The 27314-nt window shown below is 41.7% G+C and overlaps 2 protein-coding genes across 3 annotated transcripts in view; one reads left to right on the top strand and one right to left on the bottom strand.

Annotated features, from left to right (window-relative positions):
* CORO2B (coronin 2B) overlaps positions 1 to 9222 on the top strand; it is a 92230-nt gene extending 83008 nt beyond the window's left edge. For both annotated transcript variants that reach the window (XM_034435490.3, XM_034435491.3), the window contains exons 11-12: positions 4894 to 5033; positions 5332 to 9222. In XM_034435490.3, the coding sequence (XP_034291381.2) occupies positions 4894 to 5033; positions 5332 to 5469 (278 nt within the window). In that variant the 3' untranslated portion in view covers positions 5470 to 9222. The remainder of the gene's footprint in view (positions 1 to 4893; positions 5034 to 5331) is intronic.
* Positions 9223 to 10299: 1077 nt separating this feature from the next.
* ANP32A (acidic nuclear phosphoprotein 32 family member A) overlaps positions 10300 to 27314 on the bottom strand; it is a 21001-nt gene continuing 3986 nt past the window's right edge. Inside the window, exons 2-8 of the mRNA XM_034435498.2 lie at positions 18656 to 18805; positions 17200 to 17322; positions 14736 to 14934; positions 13174 to 13271; positions 12924 to 12984; positions 11770 to 11838; positions 10300 to 11313 (exon numbers count right to left, since the gene is read on the bottom strand). Coding sequence (XP_034291389.1) covers positions 11777 to 11838; positions 12924 to 12984; positions 13174 to 13271; positions 14736 to 14934; positions 17200 to 17322; positions 18656 to 18805 — 693 coding nt within the window. The 3' untranslated portion in view covers positions 10300 to 11313; positions 11770 to 11776. The remainder of the gene's footprint in view (positions 11314 to 11769; positions 11839 to 12923; positions 12985 to 13173; positions 13272 to 14735; positions 14935 to 17199; positions 17323 to 18655; positions 18806 to 27314) is intronic.

Raw genomic sequence — 27314 nt, 5'->3', positions numbered from 1 at the left:
AGATGCAACTGGCTAGTAAAATCTGGGGATGTACCACAGGTAATTTATTGGTGAAGTCCAGAAACTGACATCCCTAGCTATTTCCTGAAGCAGTGTTTCTCATCTTGGCAGCCTGAAGATGTGTGGACATCAACTCCCAGAGGTGACTTGGGAATTCTTGAAGTTGAAGTCCATACATCTTCAAGCTGCTAAGGTTGAGAAATACTGCAGTAGAATACTGCTTCCATCTTGGATGGGTCCATTTGAATGCCAGATGTGGAAAACTGGTACGCTAGAAAAATCTACTAGTGCCTTGTCAAATTCACATTTCTCCAGGTTCAGGTAGCTATTCTAACATAGACAGGTCATGCATCTAGAGGTCTCATGAATACATTAGAAAATTGGCCAAGTAAATAATGAGTAAATAGTATGATATTTCAGATTATGTCATTCAGAAAATGCTAGAGCATAAATACAAAGGACATAATAATGGCTGAAGCCACCACTTACATATGAGCCAGCACTGTGTTGCAGCTGCCAAAAAAGCCAATGCAGTCCTAGGCTACATCAACAGTGGGATAGCGTCAAGATTACAAGAAGCGAGAGTACCGGTCTATACCGTACTAGTGAGGCCACACTTCGAATACTGCATCCAGTTCTGGTCACCACAGTTCAAAAAGGATGCTGAGGCCCTAGATAGAGTGCAGAGAAGAGCAAGAAAGATGATAAGAGGTCTGGAGGCTATGATGAACAGTTAGGGGAATTATATAGGTCTAACCTCACAAGAACTGGAAAGAATATATTTGGAAAACAACTGGCTCATCTTATCAGAAGGGCTTTAAACTAAAATTGGGGGAGGGGGCACTCTTCAAAACCTTTTGAGCCTAATTCCAAGCAAGAACCATATAAGGAGGTAGAGAGTAAAGAGAAAGAAGAAGAAAAGGAAAAACACAATGAAGTAGAGAGTGATGGAAAGGATGGGAAATCCATTTACAAAATAGGAGATGTAACAAACATATCCAAAAATATTAGAAGTATACCCAAGACTCCCAAAGGACTTAAATGCCTATACACAGATGCTCAAAGTCTAGGGAACAAACAGGGTGAACTTGAAGTGCTAGTACATGAAGGTAGATACGATATAGTTGCTATTACTGAAACATGGTGGGATGAAACTCATGGCTGGAACATACTGATGGAAGGATACAAACTATTCAGAAGAAACAGACCTAACCAAAGAGGAAGTGGAGTTGCATTATAAGTAAGAAATGACTACATCTCTACAGAAATACATTAAAACCAAGGATGAAAACCTCCAAGAATCCATATGGGTCAATATAAAAGGGGAAAAAAGAACGGCATTGCTATAGGAGTATATACTACAGGACATCCAACCAAGCAGAAGAAAGAGACGAACTTTTTGCAAAACAATTAACAAATAACAAAGGAAACATACCACAGTAGTAATGGGAGACTTTAACTACCCTCATATCAAGTGGGAGACAAATTCTGCAGCAAGTGGGAGATCGAACAGATTCTTAACCAACCTAGGTGACAACTTTGTCATCTAAAAGGTAGAGGATGGAACTAGAGGAAAAGCTATACTAGACTCAATTCTTACTAATAGAGAAGAATAGAATAGAGGGAGTTGAAATCGCCAGAACTTTGGATGAGAATGACCATGTCATATTGGAATTGAATATGATGCAAACACAAGCAACAGAACATAATTCAGCCAGTGTCTTAAACTTTAAAAGAGTTGATTTAAAAAAAAAAACTCAAGAGAGAGCCTAAGAAAAATTCCATGGATGAAAATCCTAAAGGTGAAAACAACTCAAAAAGCATGAGCAACTCTGAAAAATATGATCATAAAACCCCAGTCCAACACAATACCACTGAAAAAGAAAAACAAGAAATCCAAGAAGAAATTGGCATAGTTGCACAAAGATCTCTCTGATAAACTGAAAGACAGAAACGACAAGTACTGTACAAAAAATGAAAAGAAGTACACATAACTAAGGCAGAGTATCAGCAGATAGCCTGAATCTGCAAAGATGAAGTCAAGAAAGCAAAGGCTCGGAATGAACAAGGACTTGCAACAAAAGTCAAAGATAATTTTTAAAAAGTTTATTTCAACATATAAATAATAAGAAAAAAGTCAAGGAAACAATTGATCCATTAAAGGGAGAAGATGGCAAGGAAGTAACAGGCAGAAGAGAGAAAGAAGAGCTGCTTAACTCATTATTTGCATAAAACTATAGCCCAACCTACCAAAAAATTAACTATAAAAGACAGACTAGAAATAAAAATTAAAATAAGCAAGAAAATGGTTAGAAAACACCTGTCTGATCTTGATGAATATAAATTACCAGGACCTGACAGATTACTTCCCAGAATTCTGAAGGAGCTGACAGATGTTAGCTCTGAAAAGTTGTACCATATCTTTCAAAAATCCTGGAACACCAGGGAATTACCTGAGGATTGGAAAAGAGTTGATGTGGTTCCCATCTTCAAAAAAGGAAGGAAAAACAGACCCAGGAAACTACAAACCAATCAGCCTAAAATCAATATCTGGGAAGATACTGGAAAAGATAATCAAAAAACAGGTCTGTGAACATCTAAAAACAAATAAACTTATAAAAGCCAGCACAGGTTTGTTAAAATTAGATCATGCCAAACCAATCTTATTTCATTCTTTGACAAAGTGACTAAATTAATAGACCAGCGAAATGTTTTGGTAAGCTAGAAAAAAGTGGGATAGACAGCATCACCACCAGATAGATTTATAACTGGCTGACAAAACATACTCAAAGTATAGTCCTTAACGGTACTACATCTACATGGAGGGAATAAGCAATGGAGTACCACAAGTTTGCATCTTAAGCCCAGTACCCTTCAGTATCTTCATAAATAACTTAGATGAGGGAATAGAAGAGGAACTCATCAAATGGCAGGAATAGCCAACAGCCCAGGAGACAAGCTCAGGATCCAAAAAGATCTTGATGGACTTGAAAAATGGGCTCTATCCAACAACATGAAATTTAATGTGGAAAAAAGCAAGTTTTTACACCTAGGCAGGAAAAAGCAAAGGTACAAGTACAGATTCGGCGAAACCTGTCTCAAAAACAGTAACTGTGAAAGGGACCTTGGAGTCCTAGTGGACGATCGCTTAAACATGAGCCAGCCGTGTGCGGCAGCAGCCAAAAAAGCTAATACAATCCTGGGTTGTATAAAAAGAGGCATAGAATCAAAATCACGTACAGTATTAGTACCGCTTTATAAAGCCTTAGTAAGGGCACACCTGTAATACTGCATCCAGTTTTGGTCACCACATTACAAAACAGATGTTGAGACTTTGGAAAAAGTGCAAAGAAGAGCAACTAAGATGATTAAAGGCCTGGAGACAAAAACATGAAGAATGGCTGCAGGAATTGGGTATGGCAGTCTAGAGAAAAGAAGGACTAAGGGTGACATGATAGGAGTATTCCGGTATTTGAGAGGCTGCCACAAAGAGGGGGTCAACATATTCTCCAAAACAAGGACCAGAAGCAACGGATGGAAACTAATCAAGGAGAAACAACCTGGAATTAATTCCCAACAGTGAGGACAATTAACCAGTGGAACAGAAGTTGCCTTCAGAAGTTTTATCACTGGAGGTTTTTAAGAAGAGACTGGACAGTCACTCATCTGAAATGGTATAGTCTCCTGCTTGAGGTGACCTCCAAGCTCTATTCTGATTCTGATTCTAACAAAGAGAAGGACTAGGGGTAACATGATAGCAGTCTTCCAGTACTTGAGGGGCTGTCACAGAGAAGGGGGGTCAGCCTATTCTCCAAAGCACCAGAAGGCAGGACAAGAAGCAATAGGTAGAAGCTCATTAAAGAGAGATCCAACCTGAAACAGAGAAATTTCCTGACCATGATAACAGTTAATTAGTGGAACACCTTGGCTCCAGAACTTGTGGGTGATTCATCACTAGAGGTTTTCAAGAAAAGATTGGATATCCATTTGTCAGGGATATTACAAGGTTTCCTTGGACAGGGAGTTGATCTAAAAGACCTCCAAGGTCTTCCAGCCCTCTCTTCCAGCCCTCTGATTCTATGTTTTTTTTCATCTCTTCCAGGATTCACACCTTCCTCTGATCCAGCTGGATGATTACTTTAGTCTGTGTTGTCCCTTTTGAGGGGGGAGGGGCAATTTCAAATCTTGCTTTTCTTCAACACTTAATAGTCATTAAAAAGAAATAGAATTTTAAAGATATTTGACCATATCATTGTTTTTTATAAATAACTGATTGATGAACATACCTAAACTCCTTCTGTTTGCCCCACAACAATCCTGTGATCCCAATCCCAAAATCACCCATTTATAAAGGGAACTGCAGGTGGGAGGACCAAATAAACTCCTTTTTAATTATTTTCCATAGACAATATTTTATGCCAATCAACTCAGTATCTTCCCCAGCACAGGGACAATCTGTTAGTCTGGCTCTCCTGAGAACAATGCCTAGAAATCTCAATTTGGGGGGCGGGGGGGTTAGATATCAAACTACTCATCGTTCTGGGTAACTGAGAATGCCTGCATCGCCAAGCAACAATGATCCTGATAACAGGAGGAGCTAAGTAGAACGTATTTGACTAGATAATATAACATCCACGTCAGCTTCAAAATTATGGGGAATGGTGGAGTAGTTGCCACAGAGAATTGGATCTACAGGTTGATATTCCAGGAGTCATGACATGCATTCATAAAATAATCCATTTTGAAAAAAGAAGTCCCCCCTCCCCCAACCAATTTTATGGGGTGCTGCTGCTGGCAAAAATGATAGTCATAAGATTGGTGGCTCTGGTAGCTATCTTTTTAATTTTTCTATTGGTGCCCATCCTGAGATGTGGGTTTTATATTGCTTTTCAGATCCCATATTGATGTCTTTAAAGGAAGGCTATAAGAAAGAATCCAAAGTAGTTTTTAAACCACCAATAAAAGAGAAGAAAAGTGTTGTTGTCAATGGGATAGATCTCTTGGAAAATGTGCCACCCAGAACAGAGAATGAGGTAAGAAATAGCAGCTGTGTTCTTTCCAGTCTGGAAAAGGAAATTATTGCCAACTTCTCCATCCCATAAATCTGGGGAAGTCCACAAAGCAGTGCCAGAACTGCAGGATCACTGCAGGTTGGTCCCCAGCATTTCCATCCCTGTCCATGCAAAGTGAAATTTCTCAGGTTCTCCCAGATAAGGTGATCCAAACCCTTGGATCCAAAGGGGGCCATCTCAGATCCTGCAGCACATTCGCTGCAGTTGTTCCAATCTATTCAGCCTGTTGATCCTTTTCTGTTTCTTGTCTTCCACGAAGCTCCTCCGAATGTTCTTCCGGCAACAAGACGAGATCCGTCGACTGAAGGTTGAGCTTTCGCAGAAAGACATCAAAATCCGACAGCTACAGTTGGAATTGAAAAACTTGCGTAATAACCCCCAGAACAATGGACTCTGAAGGGATTTTTTTTCTAAAGAAACTCTTTGTTTATACCCACTCTTTAATTTTACTGTCTCAACTTAACACGTGATATGAGCCAGAGACCCTGTGCCAGCACACGGGTACACCTGCTAACTGGAAGCCTCTTCTTCTGTGGTCATTGCCTAGCACTAAAAAGTTATTTGTATGGTTTAACTTGAGAACTACTGCATGAAAAGAACAAGGGACGTGTATATTCCAAATTTCTCTTGAAGTAAGTAGAAGCGTACTGCTGTTTGTCATTCTTGCAAAATTACGGAATCAGTTTTCATCCCTGATTATTCCAGGGATGAAAAAGGAAAGCACTGTAAGCCCAGACAAAATCAACTGAATTCATTTATTACTTACCTTTCTTCTCCTGAGATAATGGGGGGGGGGGGCTGTCGATAAACAGTGAGTGTGCAATTGGAACGCAAACTCACTACACTGAAAAGAAATCTGGAAGAAAAACAGCTTCCCTTCTCTTGGGAACCGTGACCTGAGCGTTCCTTGAACCCTGCAGCCAGTGTGGGCTTTGGTGTTATTGAACACTCTCCAGGGCTCACCCTGCCTGTCTGGCGCCTGCTTTGCTTGGGCATCACTCTAGGGCTGGTAGCTACAATTTATTCTGTTGAAATATACCCAATGGGCACTAGGTAATGAATGCACACAGGTTGCATCTCTAATTGATCTCTTCAAGAGTGGTTGCAAATGTACCCATGTACACTCGCACACTCGCACAGCTACAAGAGTCCTGAAGATAACCTTGACAAAAGGAAACAGATGCTGTTAAGTGGCAAGTAGATGCAGTCTTTGAGGGAATACAATCCAAAATACAAACGCAACACATACAGGCCTACCAGAGGCCATTCTCTTGATCAAGAGAGTCCAGATGGAAGACCCAGCGGGTATTTCAAGTGGGGAGCAGTTAACCCAGCGAAAATTAAGCACCTTTAATGTACTACCCATAAGCAGCTTCTGAGCTAGGGGTATGTTTCATTCATTTTGGTAGAAGCAGTAGACGGCAGAGCTGTATTTGTAGCTGCATTTATATTTGCTAGTAAGGCACAATGCTGAAGAGTGCCAGTCAGTCCCACACGATGTTAAACGTGACTCTCCCATCCTGACAGTTTTCAAACAGATTCATAGCTCAGGTTCTTCAGCAGCTAATGGAGCAGTTGGCAAACGGCCAGTTTGTGGCAGGAAAGAGAGCTGGTAATCCTTATTGAAGCACATCCAGGAAGATGGATGGCCATTGCCCCCCTGCCCAAATGCAGATCTGCTTATTGAGTACATGATCTAATTATGAGGTGTGGGGCCCTGACAGCTTTCATGGCACTTACAAAACTGCAGGCCCATTCTAATTATTTCGCCTAAAAAAACCCAATCCCCACCTTTTTTAGGACAGGGAGTTGGCAAGCTACCTGCACAACAAAGTGCCAACCTTTAGTATCAGACACTCATGGAGGTTGGGGTGTGTGGATTTCAAAATCAAAATAGTGGCCAGGATGCATTAGGCGACCTTTGCATTGACTGCACTATCATGGCCATCTTGGCTTCATTTCCAAGAAAGCTGCTGGAGCTGAACATTTTGCATGCTACCAAAGGCAGTCACTGAACAAAAAAAAAAGGGGGGGGCAGGAAATGTTCAACCCAAGGTACCAGGCTAGAAACCAGGTGCCTGAGTTCTAGTCCTATCTTGGGCATGAAAGACAGCTGGGTGACTTTGGGCCAGCCTCTCTTTCAGCTCAATCCACTTCATAGGGTTGTTATGGGGAGAGGAAGAGGAGGAGGGAGAAGTGTTAGATATATTCACTGCCTTCAGTTATTTATAAAAATAATCTCAGGATAAAATCTGAAAAACAAACAAGATTATTAAAGTAGGCAGCATCCTGCAGAAGGGCTGGTAAGTAGGTAGGTTCTTCCATCATAGCCATTTTGGGAGATCACCCACATTTTAGATTTCTGAGTATGCCAGCTGCTGTTCCCACGATGGCGGAGCCCGTTCTGTCTCTGCCTTCACACCATGCATGCAACTTAAGAAACGCCTTTCTCGCTCACGGCTGGTTGGTTAGGATTTCTTGAGTCTCCCACTCTAGGAATTCTGTCAATCCCAAAGGAGTTGTTGTCTTCAAGACTGGCCCTACATATTTTGCTGCTCGAGATAGAGATTTGGCGCAGATGCTGGGCAATGTGGCAGCTCAACCTGATGGTACTACTCCTGGCTGCCTTATCTGGGCTGCAAAAATGCAGATGGCACAAGATGGCATCGCCAGTTCAGGGTTTTGTATCTCTGAACTGCCATCTAGTCTCCCCCAGAATTTTGCTGAACAGATCTGCTTAGCCCTTCTTTGGGGCAAAGAACAGGCTATGTTATACCCCTCTGTCCTCCCAAGATTATTCTGCGCCACCTTGCTTTCTTAATCCCTGTTACTAGGACTGGGCAGATACACTTTCAAGGAAAATGCAGTTGGAAGGTAAATTTTGCAAGAGGGTCGGGCAGAAGTGCCTGCCAAGCGAATTAGGTCAGCACAGCTTTCAGCTTGGAGTCACCCAGATATGATGAGTACCCAGAATTTCCAGCCTGTATGGCCTGGCCAATGCATCCTGAAGACATTCAGCTGGAGAATGGCTTAATATTTAATTTCCTACTTTGCTCTTCAAAATAGGAAATAGGATGGCTGGCTGCCTTTGCAGAAAAGGAGTGTTGTGACTGCGATATCTTTGCTGCCAGCTCTTCTAGCATGGCTCTTCTCTCCTTCCAGAGCCACACCCTTTTCTCATAAATAAGAAAGTGGTAATTCTGTTTGTGGAATCCTGATCAAATTACAATGGCAACTGAGTTTCAATGCTCACTGAAGAAGTCAAGCGCCTGAAATGTTGTGTACAGTATTCTAAAGTAGCCTTGTGTTCCTGAATGAGACATTGGGGAGTTATTTACACATTTACACACTACCTAGAGAAGCCTGCATTGGGAGGCTAGCACTGGGCCCACTTACCACACCTGCTGTCATCCATCCCACAAGAAGCAGAATGCAGCCAGGATACATGCTAAAAGGGTTAGGAGAGGCTTTGTAAATGCAAGAGTTCAATCAAAATTTGGTACTTTTGGAAGCAAGGGGTACACAATGTTGTCCCTGGACCTGCCAGCACACTTAAGATGCATTAGTGATCATTCTGGCTTCTATCCAGCTCTCGCTGGCTTGGAACTAGCTAAGAGGTTGGCCGATTCAAAAGATTTAAAGGGACTCATTCAAAGTATTGAAGCCATATTAGTTCTGCTCTCCCTCAACTATGGTTTGGGAATCATCCCATTCAGATGTTGTGGGGAATGTTGTGACAAGCCTTTACTCTATACAGAAGAGTGGATCTGGCAGGATCAGTTTTGTCCATAAAGGGCAGGAAAAAGCTGACCTCCGGGCTTAGCCCAGTTCAACTTCTCAGGGCTTCTGGTCCTGCAGTTTCACAGTTCCCACGCCAGTATGTGGACAATCACTTTCCTTGAAAATTAGAGCCAGGTTGCCAGAGATTCCACTTCGTGCACCAAAGATTTCTTTGGGATCCACCTTTTATCACACCTTTCATTCACAAGGACAGCCAGGCAACTGGGCTCCTTCTCTTTGCATCCATGTTCACATTGTACTCTGTGCCTAACACTGATTTTCCACTGCGCCACTTCAGTGTTCCCATCCGCTTATTATTTATGCTGCCCTACAGTAGCGACAAAATAAAGCTACCCAAATAGCAAACCAATCAGTTGTGATGTCTCCTTGCCTTCTGGGTGGGATGAGGATGCCTTCGAAAGGGCGGCAGGGAGGTGGGCAGGCAGGGCAGAGAGACTCCTGGTACAAACTCTGAAACAAAGCCCAGGGTTTCTTTTAGAAAGCAGGATCTACTGCCTTCCCCACAGAGCTTGAAGGATAGTAAAAGCTGAGCACATTTAGCCTCTTGAATTTCTCCCACCTGCTTTGTGAGTAGACAAACCAAGATGGTTTCCTTAAGGGTTTCCTCAAGGGCCTGGTGACTCAGCAGACTGATAGCATTGTGATTAACACCAGCTGTCTGCAATTACTGTAAGTTCGAATCTCTCCAAGGCTCAAGGTTGACTCAGCCTTCTATCCTTTCTAAGGTAGGTGAAATGAGGACCCAGATTGTGGGGGCAATAAGCTGACTTTGCATAAATATACAAAAGAATGAAGGCTATTGCTTAGCGCATTGTAAGCCGCCCTGAGTCTCCGGAGAAAGGCGGCATATAAATCAAATTTTAAAAAAAAAAAGGGAAAGAAGCCTCTGCGGAGGGAAATTCCCAACTAGAAGAGGATCTTCCCATAGGATCTAATGGAAATGGGAAACCAACGTGGCGACAGAGGTTGGTTGGAAAGCCCCTCATTAACCTGACATAAAAGGACAGATCTACCAGATACCTCATAAGAGGTATGCAAATCTGCTTTTTCCAAGAACTCTGAGTTGTTCCCATTTCTCCCCTAGAATGGCCAGGTCACTGTGGCCCACAGGAGAAAGAATATTGCAGAGTGTTCTGTTCCTGGAAAAGGAGCTTCTACACCTCATGGTTGCTCCCATTCTTCCAGAAGACTCCTCTGGGAAGCCTGAAAATGAGACGTTGGAGGTAGAGCCACACAACTAGGCCCCATCTTCTGTTACACCGCAGTATTTTGCATTGGTGGACTGAGCCATTGTGATTAATTCATTTTCATTTTTTTTAAAGTTTCTTAAAATAATTACAACTTTGTTCTTTTTAAAAAAACTTTAAAATCAAGCAGCAAATTCCCACGTGGCCCATTTAACTGCAATAAGCCACAGGAAAAAAAATTGTATAAAAAGATTTATTGAAATTCATAATTAACAAAGACATAAAACTCAAAAAGTTTGGCTCTTTGGGGAGCAAGAGGGAAGGTCGCAATGGTTGTGCTTGTTTATATACAGATGAGAAACTGACTAGAAAACACAAACCCACTTCTAATGCTCTAATTGAAGAGGGACATGAAATTAAATCTGTACATTCAACTAGGTACTTTGCAGTCAATTTACTGACTTTTTAAGAAAATACAACTTTTCTATCAGCAATCCATGCTCGTGTATGAAAAGAGACCCGACTGGCCTGGGCGTCCAGTACTGTCTCCTCTGGTAATTAAAAGCTTTGCAAAAATCTTCAGAGTACTGTAGACCACACGTGGAAACAGATTCTCATCACCTAATATCAAGGAGTTGTTAATATACTTTTATATATAGTATTTTACAGACCAAAATAGTACACACTTTAGTTAAAAGGGTTCAAACATTTTCTTTTTTTATTACAACTGTCAAATGCAATTCACCAGTTAACTCAGGAAATTAGGAACACTTTTTATATATATTTATAGATATTTCCATGACTGCCGTTTACAGAGAACTGCTCTAGACCCCCTCAATAGTCAGAATACGAACCAACCGGGAATGGGAGCTGAACAAGGATCCTGCTGTATTCTTGAGCAGTTCCCGTCCCGAGAGCTTGCCCAGTCATGCTCTACAAGATTTTTTAAAATAAAAATTTGCAAAGTCACCCCCACAAACCAAATAAAAAGGAGAGAGAGAGAGAGAGAGAGAGGAGAGAGAGAAATTACATAGTTGGTCACTATTTACAAACAGCCAAGTAAATGTTACCGATAGGAAGTGGAAGAAAAGGGGTTTCTGGGAACAGCAGCCATTCACAAAACAGGTAACAAGAAAACACTTGGTTATCAAGATGCTGCTGCTCCCCTGCGTTGGCGGCGGCTGGAATGCTCCCACGGCCAATTTTGCTGCATCCAGAAGAGAAGAAAGAAATACTTACAATATCCTCATAAACTGGTAAAAAAAAAAGGGGGGTGGGGGGAGAGAAAGAAGCCACTGAGTCTTCAGGCCCAAATTATCCCTCCACCCTCCCTATTCCAGCCATCAATTTGAATCATTGTGGGAATCCTCCGGCTCATATTTATTTCTAAAAAGCTTTTTTTTAAAAAAAATCCAGAGTCCAGGATGAGCCACTCCAAGAAAAACAAATTTATCTCTTGCGTCGTTTGCGTAAACAGGAATAACAGATAAAATATTTTTTTCAGAAACAAAATGTAGCAGTCTGAGTGGCAGGTTTTTCTTTTTTTAAAAAAAAATGTTATTTTAATTCCCTTGCCCATAAAATTAAGCATTTCCTTCTTGATCTCACAGCAACATTACATTCCAGGAAGGGGGTGAGAAGGGGTGAAAATACAGGGTATAAACAGTCAAATCACAATAGGAAACTTATTTCCCCCAAGAACAGATTACGTTGCATTTAATCTTCCTCCTCGCCTTCATCATCGGCCTCTCGTTTTCTCTTCTCCCCCCGGGCTTCTTCTGTCAAAGCAAAGGGTTGGGGGTCAGAACAAGGGACATCTCTCTGCCCCACAAACTACCTCCCCCCATGCAGCCCCAAAGAGGAGGGCTTCTGGAATGGGGGCAAAGTATTGCTGCAAAGCAACCCACTTAGGTTTAAGCCCAATTTCCAGCTGAGCAATAGCACTTAGACTTATATACCGCTTCACAGTGCTTTCCAGGCCTCTCTAAGCAGCCTTACAGAGTCAGCCTCTCACCCCCCACAATCTGGGTCCTCATTTTACCCACCTCGGAAGGCTGGAAGGCTGAGTCAACCTTGAGCCTGATGAGATTCGATCTGCTAAACTGCTGGCAGCCGGTGATCAGCAGAAGTAGCCTGCAGGACTGCACTCTAACCACTGCGCCACCACGGCTCAGTGCTTAGAGCAAAGGCCAGGGCAGCTATGGGGAAAAACAGCTTCTCCCGCCAGCCAAATTCAGCCCCACTTCCACAGGGAGCAAAGTTCCACTCTGCCCCTTTATGGTACAGGCTGCACCCAGCTGCTTAAACTGGTTAGCTAAGCACTGTTAAAAGCCCTGCACCATTTTCCTATATAAAATAGGTGCAAAGAAGAGGAATAAAATAAAAATATTAACCCAGAACTCTTTAATGCCCTTAGGGGCTATTTTTCATGCTTTTAATTTTAAATTAGCTGGTTGGTGTCTGTTTAATTCCAACGACATATTGAAGAGTTGCAGGCCACTCTATAAGCCCTCTAGTCAATAAACTAACTTTGTCCCAAAGAAATTCCCAGTCGCACCAAAAAGAAGCTACAGGCCTCGCGTTCCTCCTTCATATCTCACTTTTCCTCTGAAGAGCTCAAGGCAGGCTCACTGATTTCCCCCCCAAGAGCTTCCTTCTGAGGGAGTGGTTGGCTGATGGGGAGAGGCAAGCCTAGAGTCACCCAGAAAGCTCCCTGGCTGCAGGATGACTTGAACCTGGCTTCCAGGCAGAGCTTAACCCCACCACAGCGTTATCAGTTGCTCTCTCAGATCCGGGCTACTGTCCCGATTGTTTAGCCTTTAAAAGAGGGCAAAGGTTTTCTCAAAGTTTGTTTTGCACATACCAACTTCTTCTTCCTCTTCTTCATCATCTACTTCACCATCATTATAACCCTCTTCATCCTCCTGCCAGAGAGAAAAGGCAAAAGTGTTTTATTGCATCTAGAACGTGACTGAATTGGAAAAATTTAGTTTGCTTTGGAAGAGGAACTGCCATAACCATATTCGGTATGAGGCAATTATCTGCTCTGGCTGATCACAGATCGCACCACTCCGTCTGGTCTGATTCTCTCCCCAAGTATCTCCTCGTCTTACCTCTTCTTCTCCACTCACTTCTTCCTCTTCTCCACTCACATCCTCTTCTTCTTCTAATTCATAGTCTCCTAACTGAGCCTCTTCATCGTAGTCCTCTTCTATAAAAAGAAAACAGAAAAATCAAGCCAGTTTATCTCTTGTCCAATGAGAGAAGTCCATTCCATTTTCTTCTGGTCCCCCTCCTAAACCTTTGCTTTGTCTGTCCCAGGCCATCAAGTGCAAGAGCAACATTACAGTCAGGACCAGATGGAGTCCTGAACTTTTGCAGGAGGAATGGGGCAGTGTGTGTGTGTGCGCGCCACTAAGCATGTACAGAAATATCAGATTCCCACTCACCCTCCTTCAGCTATCTGAAAGTTGGAGCTATCAACTAAGAGTCTAAATTCTGCATCTTAGATATTGTGATCACCTGGAATCTATCCTAGGGGCAGAACGCTGTGCAAGCAGAAAACAGACAGGTCCCAAAGGCAGAAGAGAGGCATTTAACGAAACAAAAGAACAAAATAAAGAACTTGTTTTCAGCAATGAACAAAGTTGCTTCCAGGAAATCCAAAAGGAAGACCAAGAACATTAAGCAACCTATCATGTAGTTCTCCCATTTCTCTCACCTCATGCAAATTGAAGGAGAAATGCTCCAAACCAGCTAAACCTATTTAAAACAGCAAAACCACCCGGTGTTTTTATGAAGTGGAACATAACAAGAGAAAAGAAGTGCAGGTCAATTCAAAATATTTCTGAAGTTTAGTTTAATCAATGCTTACGTACCTATCATCTGCATATGTTTCATTTGTCAACTTTGCAAGGAATCTGCCTCTCCCGGAGCCTAAACTGGGAGGACAGGATTCCCCACCATCCCCAGGCCGATAGTTCCTTACTTGCGCATGGCACATTCTGCACTGTGTGATAGGACATGTCGCGAAAGTGCAGACTGTGCCACGCATTTAAGGGAACCATGACACTAAAAAGAGCATGGATATAAGAAGCCCCCTCTGGACTGGATCCAGAGGAGTCCATCTACTTGAGAGTCACTGATTTTCAAGCCAGCAATCATGCCTAAAACTTGTTGGAAATTCAGAGCGCAGGTTGTAGGCAGTTGTTCCTGGCCTCTGCTGTCCCTTCTAAACAAAAGTCCCACTAAGCCATTGTACGTATCAGCCACTGAGTACTGTCTCTTCCTCCAATTTATTGTAATCCTCTTGAAAGCAATCTGCAGGAGTGGCCATTATCATCATATCCAGAAGTTGCGTTTCCAGTAATTTAAAGAGAAGTAAAATCAACCTTTAGATACTACCTCTGCTATTCAATGGTCCTCTTATATATTTACCCCACCGTTCCAGTGCAAGATGCCAATGTTCATCAATATTTGGTGCCAAGGAGAAGTACAGGGCACTGGAATCTAGGGATTTTTCAGGATTCATCCAGTCTCCTGCTTCCAGGGCAAACTGGAATGCTACAAACTGATACAGATAACTCTGTGGATGGTTTTACTGCATCAAATAAGGCAAAGATATGGAGCTTTGTTCTTGGGAGTCAACCTCAAACTAGGGATCAAGCTCACACACCATCCTCATCCTCCTCATCATCATCCAGGCCTTCCACGTAGCCTTCTGCATCCGAATCAGGGGCCTCTTTATCATTTCGATCGTAGCCATCCAGATATGTGAGTTGAGGGAGAAGTTTGAAGACGTTGTCTCTGTAGTCATTCAAGTTAGTGACCTCACAATTGAAAAGATCTAAACTCTTCAGGTTTTCTAACTTCTCCTGAAAGAAAAAGGAAGGGGTTCATTGCCAACCCTCAGCCCAACACAATTGTGTCAGAATTATAACAAAATAAATGCTCCAAATATATAATCAAAGGGCTTCTTAACTAGAAAGCATTCTATCAATCTGGCTAGAATCAGATTTGGTCTACAAGAGGTTTGGAAGTGGCCTCATTCAGGTGGGCTGGATTGAAGCTGGAGCCACAGATCCCTGGGAGTCTGCAAGGCAGCTGTCCAAAGCCCCAATGGGAACAAACCCTGACTGCAGGTTCTCAAGGTGTGCCAGGCATTTTAAATCCCATGAAGGAAGCCGCCTCCTGTTTGTTTCCAGCCTACAGGCAACATCCCTTTAGGCAGCCACCAGAGGGAGATGCAGAAGCCTACAATGCTCCCTGGCCAAGCCATCAATAAAGCCGTATTTTATGGTGTTGGAACAGGAGACGAGATTAAAGGCTACCTTCAGCCACAGAAGCTCACGGGATGATTGGGCAAGTTTCACTCTGTCACCCCAACCTACCCAAACTGTGTGGAAGAAGAGGCTTCAGGTGCTTAAATATCAGTGTATATTAACTAAAAGTATCAAATACCTATGACTCTTCTTATCTGTTCGTGTCAGCCCTGAAAAGGCTTCTATTAGATTTTTAAAAAAAGGAAGAGAAGTTTATTTATTGGTTCGATTTATATGCCGCCCTTCTCTGGAGACTCAGGGCGGCTTACAATGTGTTAAGCAATAGCCTTCGTACTTTTTTTGTATATACCTGCTTAGTAGGGCTTTCGGCCCCCCCTAAGCAGTGTTCTTTTTTATACAAAGTCAGCTTATTGCCCCCACAATCCGGGTCCTCATTTTACCTACCTCGAAAGGATGGAAGGCTGAGTCAACCTTGAGCCTGGTGAGATTTGAACTTGCAGTAATTGCAGGCAGCTGGTGCTACTTAACAGCACTTTAGTCTGCTGCGCCACCAAGGCTCTTAGTCCCATCCGATGGGGGAGAGGCTGCCAAAGACGCCGCATAGCACTATACTTTTATTGTTTCATCCTTATAGACTCTTTTTCCTTCCGTACTTTCTCCATTTTAAAGTGTATTGACTTTCTCAGCAGAAAACCAGCATGGACAAAGTGCAACAGAGGCTGCAATCTGGAGGCCAGAAGCAGACCCCAAAATGTTGCCAGTCGCCATGTTACTCAGTCAAGGTTCAGGGCAGCTATTCACAGGGACTGAAAACAGGCACAAGGACAATTGTTGCTGCCCAGTTTGGGGGACAGCTGTGCTACGTCTGCCTATCCTGAGCTGCTACCTCCCTTGAGGCACCCCAGGCTTCTATGCTCCTCCTTTATTTTCTGACTTGTCCACAAATATTGTTTCTATGGATCTGTCTAGAAAGATAAAGAGTCAAGGAAACCGAGATTGTTTTAAGTTTAGAAAAAGGGAGGAAAGGGGGAAATTATTGCCTGGCAAACTGAAGGGAGTATGGAAAAGCATCAAAGTTTAAAAATGCAACACTAACAGTATGAAGTCTAGGCTGCCAAGGAGGACCTAAGGAAGGAGGGAACTATCTCCTGAGTTAATTTGGAAATGTCTCCTACTCCACTGAAAGCTACAGAAATTTGTCCTTTTCATCATCTGGCTTACAGGGTTTTTTTCTTTTTTACTGCTCAGGAATAAGGTCGACCCCAGGAGTCATAATGAAAGGCAGTCAAGAGTGGGTAAGAGAACCCAATTCCTTGTTCACTTGGGCCCTGTGACAGACCAGACAGTGCTTAAGCAAAAAAGGAATGGGGAGGCCAGAGAAGCTGCAGGGCAAGTATGCAACTAAAGCAGGGGTGCCAAACTCGATTTCATTGAGGGCCGCGTCAGGTTTGTGTATGACCTTGGGGAGCGTGGCCAGGGTGGGCATGGCCAGCTCAACATCATTCATGTCAGGGGCGCCTGTGGAGGCCAGAGCGCTCTGCCAGCGAAAACAGAGCTTGGGAGGAGCAGCCTTCCTGAGATCCGTTTTCACTGGCAGAGGGCTGCAAGCTGTCGCAGCTGAAAACGGAGCTCGGGCGGGCCACGCACAGCCCTCCCGAGCTCCGTTTTCAGTGGCAGAGACACTGCAGGCAACTCCTTTGCTGTTTCCAGGGCGGCTCCGTGGGCCAGATCTAAGCATCCCACGGGCCTAATCCAGCCCACAGGCCTTGAGTTTGACATCCTTGAACTACAGGAACAACCCCAGGAGTATTGAGAACTGATCAGCAAGGGTTCCCTAAGAAGTCTACGTGGACTCACCAGAGGTTCTATTGTACTAAGATCCTTTATTTTGTTGCCACTTAGGTTTAGATGTGTGAGGTTCGGACATTTTTCTGCCAATACTTCCAGTCCCCCTGAGATTCTGTTGTCACTCAACTCGAGCTGAGGAGATAAATATTGAGACAAAAAAAAAAAACAACCAACTATATTATTAATTTCTTAGGATTGTATAGCATTTGTTCTCCAATATCTGTGCACATATATCACCTCACAGAGGACACATCCCTTTCCTGAGGCCCCAACAATCTGAAATTCCACCGATACCCCCCAAAAGAATGAGTAAAGGTATATGGTATAAAGGTATATGTTCCAGACACAGAGGGTTTAGGAGAGGTTTGGAAGGAAATGAAAGCAGCAGCATCACAAAGCTGCTTGGAGAAAGTGAGGAACTGGAGAAGTGAAAGAGGATGAAAGAGGAGAGGGAGCTTGGAGAGAAGAGCTGGTGAAAAGTTTTGGAGTGGAAGACACAGAGCTTGTCTGAATCCAAAAATAGATTGGGAGCCAACAATAGGGCTGGTGGTTAATGGCACTGGCAGCCATCAGAACAGCTGTACAAAGGAAAACCAAGACACAGGGCAAACATAGCACACCTGGAAGCCAAGATAAAGCTAAGCAGGCAACATCTGCAGAGGGAAGGTGGGCTGTGAGATGATCATTCATTCATTCATAATAGGAGAACAAGGAAAGTCACAAAAATAATGATGGAGCAGAAAGAAGGCAGAATGGGGAAAGAGGCCATGCAGGCAACAGGATAGTATTTCCTAAAGAAGCATGGAGAATCCAATGTAGAACAGAGAGACGCCAACCAAGAGAACAGCTGAATTAACACCTCCACTGAGACGAACAAAAAAGGCTGCTAGCAGAAGGGCAATGAAGCCAAAATGTAAAGGCTAGCGGAGCCAATAGTTTCGATAATGAAAAGGAAACAAATTTTGAACAGAGAGTGAGAAAAGGGAAGCAAAAGGGCAGGTCTTAGCTGGGCATCAGCAGCAGCAGCAGCAGCAGAGAAGAGCCAGGATGATTCCAAAGGCAAAATAATTTTGACCTGGCCAAGAAAATGCTACCAAGGGAGAAAAGAAGGGGAGCTGATGGGGGGCAGAGGCTGCCAGTGCTTCTGCCACCCTGTAAAAATAGGAGCCTGCACAACCTGAGCCAACTATCAAATGAGACCAAATTGGCAGCCAGGTGGGCAGACAGGCATGTAAAAAATGTGTGTGTCGGCTGCAGAGTTATAATAAACAAAAGCAAGAAATATTAGGAAATCCCTGCACTTTACACTTTACAATTAGATGTACCACGTTTATTAAAAAGATCCAAAGCTTTGCTTTACTATGTAGTCACATAGAAACCTCCATTCAACCCTGGGTCCAAGGGTCTTTTATATAAATAATTATTGGGCATCATATTTTTTTCATAAAATAGAATGACCACCTACCTTCTTAAGTTTGTTTAACTTTGGTAAGTTTACAACTGAGGTGAGGCCTACATTGATTGTACTTAATAGTTCCAGCTCTTCAAATTCATCTGTGAGGCCTTCAATTTTTCCTTCATTTGACCTGCAGTTGTCAAGAACAAGTTCTTTTACCTGAATACAAAAAATAAGTAAAATAAGGCTTAGTTATGTCATTTTCAGGTTCAGTCACCCTTAGTTACAACTATCAGATGAAGGAAAGGCACCAGCCCCGAAAGAATGGGATTTTTCAATAATTACCATATAACATTATCATTAGCATAATAACATCCCCCCCACTATGTGAGGTGGGCCCTCAATCTCCTGGCCCTTCGAAGTATCTATAGAGCCCCTGCCTCTATGAGTCCCTGCCGCCTGGCTCGGGGCTCACAGAGGAGCTCATAGCCGGCTGGCTGGCTAGTGTCCTCCCCCTGCCTTTTAATGTTGAATTGTAACAATTTGGCTTCTTTTTTAAAATTTTGTATTCAGGTTTTTTGTTTTAACATTTTATTTGCACACTGCCTAGAGTTCCTGTGAGGGAGATGAGAGGCTTCTAAATGGATAAATAAATAGGCATTTAACATATCAGAGTAATTGATATAGCCTTCAGAAGATTCTAGAGAGGTCTCGACTCTCTGATCTATTCCAGGCTTGCTTCAAGCCAAACCCACCAACAGTATTTCAGAGTAAATCCCACTAAATTTAAGAGCACTATATTTCAAAATGACCAAAGAGTTACATGAACACTTCAGGCTAGAACAGAGTCACTATGTAGAACAGAGGTCTTCAAACTTGGTAGCTTTAAGACTTGTGGACTTCAACTCCTAGAATTCTGGGAGTTTAAGTCCACAAGTTTTAAAGCTGCCAAATTTGGGGACCCCTGATATAGAAGGTGGGAACACTCATAGTTATTTCACTTCAACATAATTCTGTCCATCTGTATCTATAACATGAAAAAAGCAGACAGGCCTAAAGTCACATACCAACAAGTGTAACTGGATGCAATATAGGTAATCCTCAACTTACAACCGTTTGAAGTTACAACGGCTCTGAAAAAAGGGACGTACAATCAGTTCTCACTTATGTCCATTTGTAGCATCCCCGTGGTCACGTGACCAGAATTTCCGTGCTTGGCAACTGGCATGTCTTTATGACGGTTGCCCCGTCCCTGGGTCCTGTGATCACCAGTTTAACAACCTTCCCAGCTGGCTTCCAACAAGCAAAGACAATGGGGGAAGCCAGTTTAATGACCGCATAATTTACTTAACAGCTGCAATCATTCGAGCAACTTCTGTGGCAAAAGGTCATAAATGGGGCAAAACTCACTTAATAACTGCCTTGCTTAACAACAGAAATTTGGGGCTCAACTGTAGTCGTAAATCGAGGATTACCTGTACTGACCTGGAGTACCTTTGCCGGATTAAAAATATGTGTTTTTAGGCCAGGTACGCCATCTCAGTGAGTGTTTCCAAAGTCAACTCTTATGAGAATAAACTCAAGTAATTCTCCCATGGTTGCCGTCTCTTGTACTCCTGGAAGAAAGGCAGATAACGAATACGACAAGCCCCCTTCCTCCCTCGGCTGAATTGCTGATGCTGGTACTGTTGGAACTCCAAACAAACACAGTCCGATTAATGGAAAGGAATTCCAAATGAATGTGAAAGGGAGAGCTGTCCAATCACTTGGAAAGAAAACTTTGCTGCAGTTTCAACTAATCCAGGTTCAGAGGACAACTGAACAAAATCATTCACTAGCTGGACTATTTCACAGTCTCTGTGTTGGCCGACAGCTGCTCTTTTTTAGTTTTTTTTTCAAAATACAGACCTTCACAACTTGCCATAATGCTAAATCCTGGAATTGTGCTCCTTTGTTGAAGTCAAAACTAATTTAACAGAATAACAGAGTTGGAAGGGACCGTGGAGGTCTTCTAGTCCAACCCCCTGCTCAAGCAAGAGACCCCATACCATTTCAGACAAGTGGCTGTCCAGTCTCCAGTGATGGAGCGCCCACAACTTCTGGAGCCAAGCTGTTCCACTGGTTAATTGTCCTCACTGTTAGGAAATTTCTCCTTAATTCCAGGTTGCTTGTCTTTTTGATTAGTTTCCATCCATTGTTTCTTGTCTTGCCTTGTGGTGCTTTATAGAATAATTTGACCCTCTTCTTTGTGGCAGCCCCTCAAACACTGGAATACTGCTATCCTGTTGCCCCCAATTCTTCTTCTCTTTAGACTAGCCAAACCCAAATCCTGCAACCCTTCTTCATGTTTTAGTCTCCAGCCCCCTGATCATCTTTCTTGCTTTTCTCTGCACTCTTTCCAGTCTCTCAACATTGTTTTTCTATCGTGGTGAGCAAAACTGAATTCAGTATTCCAAGTGTGGTCTTACTAAGGCTGTATGAAGCGGTAGAAACACTTCATATGATCTTGATACTATCCCAGTTAGTGGAACCTTGGCGTTTTGGCTGTTTTCTCACTGAAATTTGCCATTCCATATGTCAGGTCACTCCTCACCTTTCGTCTTCTGCATTTCGGAGTTATTAAGATACTAACACTAACAAACAGAATACTTGCATGTTTTCAGGAATTGGAAATGCTGGGGCTTTATTCTTCCTGCATGCATCTCCCTATGTAATCTTCTAATTGAATTAGATACATAAACAGAAGACAGTGATATGGAAAAACAAACAAATAAATAAACAAATAGCAGCTATACTATAATTCTCCCTCCTTCTGTTCTCATGAAAATCAGATGGTGCATTGGCTTAGCTGAGGGCCTGTGTGCTGTTTCAGCATAAGAAATTTAGATAAATAGTAATCATCATCATCTTCTTTTAATGACCCCATAATCCCTTGTCGGGTGGAGTTTGGGCAACTGAATGGAGCTGAGTGTTTACTGGCCGGATGCCCTTCCTGTTGCCAATGTGGAGGTTTTTTTCCAGCAGATATATTCTCATTGTGTCCAGAGAAATATCTGCCTCTACCTAGGATCGAACTCACAGCCTCCTGATTGTGAGGCGAGAGCTCCACCTTCAGGCCACCACACCACTCATTTAGATAAATAGTAATGGGAGGGGGGAACCAAATTCCCTTTAAGGCACCAAAGTGCACAGGATGGGCGTAATCTTATGTGGAGAAGCTGTCCACCTCTATATTGTTAATATGCTGGTAGTCCTCAAATTACAACCATGATGGAGTCTGCCTATTATGGTCTAAATCGTAACAGATGTAAAGTGGGTTGGTCATGTGAGTGACTCAATTTCACTTTTGGAATGCACTTGAAAAGGTACGAAGTCACAATATGCCCCTTTTTTGATTTTGCCAATCCAGAGGAACCGAGAACAGCTGGGAGGCCACCAACTCTTTAACTAGGACATTGAGATTGTCTTTATTCTACCCTTCCGTCTATAGTTGACTTGCTCATCTATTTCAATTTAATGGTCCCTCTTTTCTATTAATTAAATCGAACTGTTTAATTGAACTAATTGAATTGAATTAACATGAACTGAAAGAGGTTCATATTCTTTGTTGCCAGGACATGCTTTGAAATTTTGCTTTCTTGAATTGTTCATTTTGTTACCATGAAAACAATATGGTAATTACTCAATGTTATTAGAGAAAGCCAGTTTGGTCTAGTGACTAAGGCACAAAGCGAGGAAGCAGGAGACAGTGAGTTCTAGTCCTGCCTTAGCCATGAAACCAACTGGGTGACCTTGGGCCAGTCCCTCTCTCTCAGCCCAACCCACATCACAGCTTTGTTCTGTGGGAAAAACAGGAGGAGGAGTATTATATGTGTTCACCACCTTGAGTTATTTGTAAAAAATAATAAAGGCAAGATATAAATACAATGAAATAAACAAATGTCAATAAATAAATGTCAATTTGTTCAGATTGCAATATTTACTTATTAATAAGACAAAGATAAAATCCTTCAAATTCTTACTGGTCCAGTTTCCCTAATCGATTTCAGTATCCATATGTCATTGCAGAATTGCAAAAACAAGGGGAGAAAGGAGATATTAGACTGAATCTGAAAATATCTCAGAGGAGCATCTGCTGAGCCTTGGTCTAAATTGGACCATTTTTTTCATATTCGGTGGTTATGTGAAGTCTTAGTACTGCTTTATACTGCACTGGTAAAACCACACTTGGACTACTCCAGTAACAAAGAGAAAGTCTGGGTTGACATGATAGCTGCCTTCCGATATTTGAGGGGCCGTCCTAGAGAGGAGGGGGTCAACCAATACCAGTATGGAACAAATCTTAAAAGCTGAATTCCCATTTTAACATAAAATATTCCTGTTCAAAATATACTGAATTGTTTCCATATATAATAACTGCTACTATTATACTATATGCTTCTTACTGGAAAATTGTCGGATCCCTTCAGTGGAAGCACTGGCTAATCAAGTTGTGGGAATATGCTTTGAAGTCTGAAGTAACTTTGTACCTTAAAAGCAAATTTCACATGCTTCAGCTTGAAATCATTCACAGACTATAATCTAATAGATGGATTGTTATCATACACAAAATTGAGTTTTATGCATACTGTAGAATCTAAATTCATTTTAGCAATGTAGACCGAACTCATATAGTATATAGTTCCAATGAATAATTTATATTGTGTTCATCATAGTTCCTCGTATTCATTTTAGCCCAATAGTGATTTTTGTCCTTTAATGTGGTGTGATATTAAACTATTTAAAATGATACCATTGATTATATATTGGAAAGGTGTAACTTCTATAATGGCAATAACCTCCACAACTTTTTAAAATCCCTGGTTTATTTATCCCTATTATATTTTTTTATTTATGTCACATTCTCTTTTGTACATTTACATATTTTCTTCAAACAAAAAAAAATTAATCTTCTCTCCTTTTTAAATTACATAGCTCCCTTAGTAGTGTGTGGAAATGTAGAAATAATATGTCTTGGTTTCGGTAAAGTACTTGACAAAATACTCCATGACATTATGATTAGCAAGCTAGTTAAATCTTCTCTGGATAAACTAACAATTTAGCAGATGCACATCTAGCTTGAAAACTTATTTAATAAGTAGTCATGAATTCTCCCTCAATCAATGAAAGCAAAGTCCCAAAGTCCAGCACAGAACTTTGCATATTCGAGATTTAGATGAAAAACGGGAGGGAATGCTTACACAGGTAGTCCTTGACTTACAACAGCTTATTTAGGGACTGTTCAAAGTTACAACAGCACTGAAAATAGTGACTTATGACCATTTTTCATAGTTACGATCTTTGAAGCAGCCCCATGATCAGGTGATCAAAATTCTGGTTCATACTTAAGATCGTTGCTGTGTTCCAAGGTCATGTGATCACCTTTTGCAACCTTCTGACAAACAAAGTCAATGAGGAAGCCAGATTCACTTAACAACCAGGTTACTACCTTATCGACTGCAGTAATTTGCTTAATAACTGTGGCAAGAAAAGTTGTAAAATGGGGCAAAACTCAAGTAACAAATGTCTCACTTAACACAAATTTTGGGCTCAGATGTGGTCGTAACTCGAGGACTACTTGTATTTGCCAATTACAGCAGAATCAGTGAGAAGACAGGGAAAAAAATCCAGATATTAGGTTGGAAAAAGATTTTGGAATAGTAGTTGCTTGGAGACTGACTTCAAGTCTACAGAATGACATGGTTGTAAAAAAAGATACGTGTAATTTTAATTTATGTTAATAAAAGCACCTGAATAATCCAGTTTTGGGCTCTACACTTAAAGAAGGGTGCATGGAAACTATCAACTATCAGAATCAAAGGGAGATTCTGAGGATGGAGAGATAAATTAAATCACATGAGAATATAATGCAACTGTTAGTAACAAGCTTTAAATAGAGAAGACAAGGAAAAATCTAATAGTACTCATCAAATAATTCTTCAAATAATTCAATGGCTGTCACGCAGAAAAATAAATTCTGGAGAAAAGAGCAAGGAATGGATGAAAGTTACAATACTGTAATTCCAACGGACTATTGGGAAAGAAAACTGCTAACAGTAAATGTCGTTTGACAAGAGCCATCACATGCAGATACTAGACACCAGATTTCAGGGACATTTTAATCTGGATTTCTACAATCAAGCCGTAGGTTGGACTTGAGGGTCCAATGCAATCAATCCAGTATCTGTCAGCATGTAAGGGTAGATGCTAATCAAGCTATTAGTAATAACACTCTAATTCTACCAGCCTTTAAGAACACCAAAGCATCATATAAAGCACCATTTGCATTTAAACACCACTAGTGCATTTTAACTAACTGTTACTGGCTGCACATTTGGTCTTCCCTGGGCTAAACCCCACTTCTTGTTTCTTCAATATTGCATAGCCCATAAAACTGTTATCCAAAATCAAGATGTGGGAAGGAGGAGGGCAACCCATGGCTTGCCTCTGTTTACAAAACCCTCTTCCGCAACACTTGTAGGGGCAGTGGTTCTTCCTCCCTCCCTCCCTCTTCTGCTTCTGCTATTGCAATGCAATTGCTATTATGTTTCCATCTGGGAGGCCGGAATTACCACTCTGGCCACCTGTGTGAGGATTCTATGGTAGCTGAAACACTCTTGAAACAACTCCACTCTGGTTCGCAAGGACTAGTGAGGTTGAGGACTCTATGGCTGACCACAGAAACACCTTTTCTATGATTTCTGGGAGTGGTTTTAAGCATCTATAGGGCCTCCCTGAATCCTGGGGTTGGAAGGGACTTGGGACAGGAATGCTCACTGTCCTCAACCAATTGTTATCCAACCTTGGCTTTAAAAGTTCCAGAGATGAAGTCCCCAGGACTCCAAGGAACTGTCTGCTCCACTGCTGAAGAGCCCTCACAGTCAAGAAGTGTTATGGGAGCTTGTGGGGAGGGGGGGGATAGTTATTTTTTTCTGAAGGTTCTGAGTGTGTAAAGCAGTAATAGATATTGTTTACGTGCACCTCAACCAATACACCTCGGGTGCAATTTTGTGGCCCCAACATTTGTCCATGCATGGATTAGAAATATTTGTAAAAAGTGTTAAACCATAATGAGACAAACTTTGTTTCTTGAAGAAGATTATACCCAAAAGAAAACACAACTTTCATTTTGAATCCCAAAGCATTAGTCTCTCATGGCTCTTATTGACAATTTTAGATGGATTTCATTGAGGGTCCAAAGGCTGCTACAGAAATGAGCTCAGGCTGGCTTTTATAGTTTTTACTATTTTAAAGTATTTGTGGTTTGCAGGAGACGTTGCATATTTGCAACAAGATCTAGATGTTTTAAGATCTTATTATAAGATACCTTATTATAAGAACAAGAATCATATTTTTTATCTGGGGATTTTGGTTATGATTGTGTCTACTGCATTCTCATTTCTATTGCTTATGTCTTCATCATAGATTATGTGTACCAATACGTTTAAGTATTCAACAACAGAAAACTAATTAATTTTATTTATTTATTAGTTTATAATATGAAATACAAAAGAAAACAGGAGGGAAATAAGGGAAGAGTAAAGTGTAGAGCAAAGGGAAAAAAGGGAAAGGTGTTGACTTCTGACTCCTTTATTATAAGGGAGTTGGAAGTCATTTTTATTAAAATAAAATTAAGGGAGACTAATTAATGAAATATGAGTTGCTTTCTCAAAACTTTGTAGGCTGGTTTATTGGTTTTATCCATTTCTATTCAATTCTTTTTATAGGAATTCCAATGTAGCAGAAAAACCTGCTCACTTCTGTACTTGTGAACTATTCAAAGAGCCTCTGCAATCTGAAAGCAAAGTGGATTGAAACTACTCAGATATATACCCAGACTATATTAATTTCCCAAAACCACAGTTAGCAATGAGTTCACTTTCATTTCACCTATGGTTGAATCTGGATCTATGTCACCTGGATGTGCTTTCAGAAACAAAGTAACTTTTTTCTTATACTCTAAACTCACCAACTTCAGAACTGTAAGTATTAAAAAGCCTATATGCAAGCGGGATGGAGTGACCCCCCCCAAAAAAACCCTACTTCAGGAAGTTAAGAAGGCTACTCCCCAACATAGAGAGCAAAGAAAAATATCACGTTGCACTAGAATTTGGAACACGCTGCAAACAGCAGTACCATACCAACAAGCTACTTCTGTATTACTAGTAGATCAAAAGGGTTTTTCTCTTGTTGCATCAAAACTGTAAAGTGTGGTTAAGTAACTGAAATGATGGGCTGAGATTAGGGAGTTCCAAATTCAAGTCCATCTTCAGCCCCATGAAAATCCAGTGGTCATTTTGGACCAGTGACTCCCTCTCTTTTACCAACTTCATAGGACTTCTCTAAATTCATGACTAAGATAAATCTAGTAAAATAAAGTTCATGGACAGAACTATATAGTAGTTGAGAACTACAGAATTTGTAATTGTTACACAGTCATCCCTAAGGTGGGAGATGAGAGGTGGTGGCTTCAAATGTGTTGCTACAGAAACACAATGGAAGGGCACATGGAATTCTAGAAAATATTCGCTATATCCCTGACCCCTAGATGAATGCAGAAGGCAGGGCCTCCTGATCCCACTGCATTTCAAAAGCATTTAAGCATAATACCCCGTCATGCTCTGAATGAAATCACATTCTCACTAGATCAAATGAGCTTGATGACTTGGGACTTTGGTGCCTTAAGGGC

The sequence above is a fragment of the Pantherophis guttatus genome, chromosome 13 (assembly GCF_059756535.1).
Source record: "Pantherophis guttatus breed Tessera chromosome 13, ASM5975653v1, whole genome shotgun sequence".
Classification (NCBI taxonomy): Eukaryota; Metazoa; Chordata; class Lepidosauria; order Squamata; family Colubridae; genus Pantherophis; species Pantherophis guttatus.
This window is presented reverse-complemented; position numbering and strand designations above follow the sequence as displayed.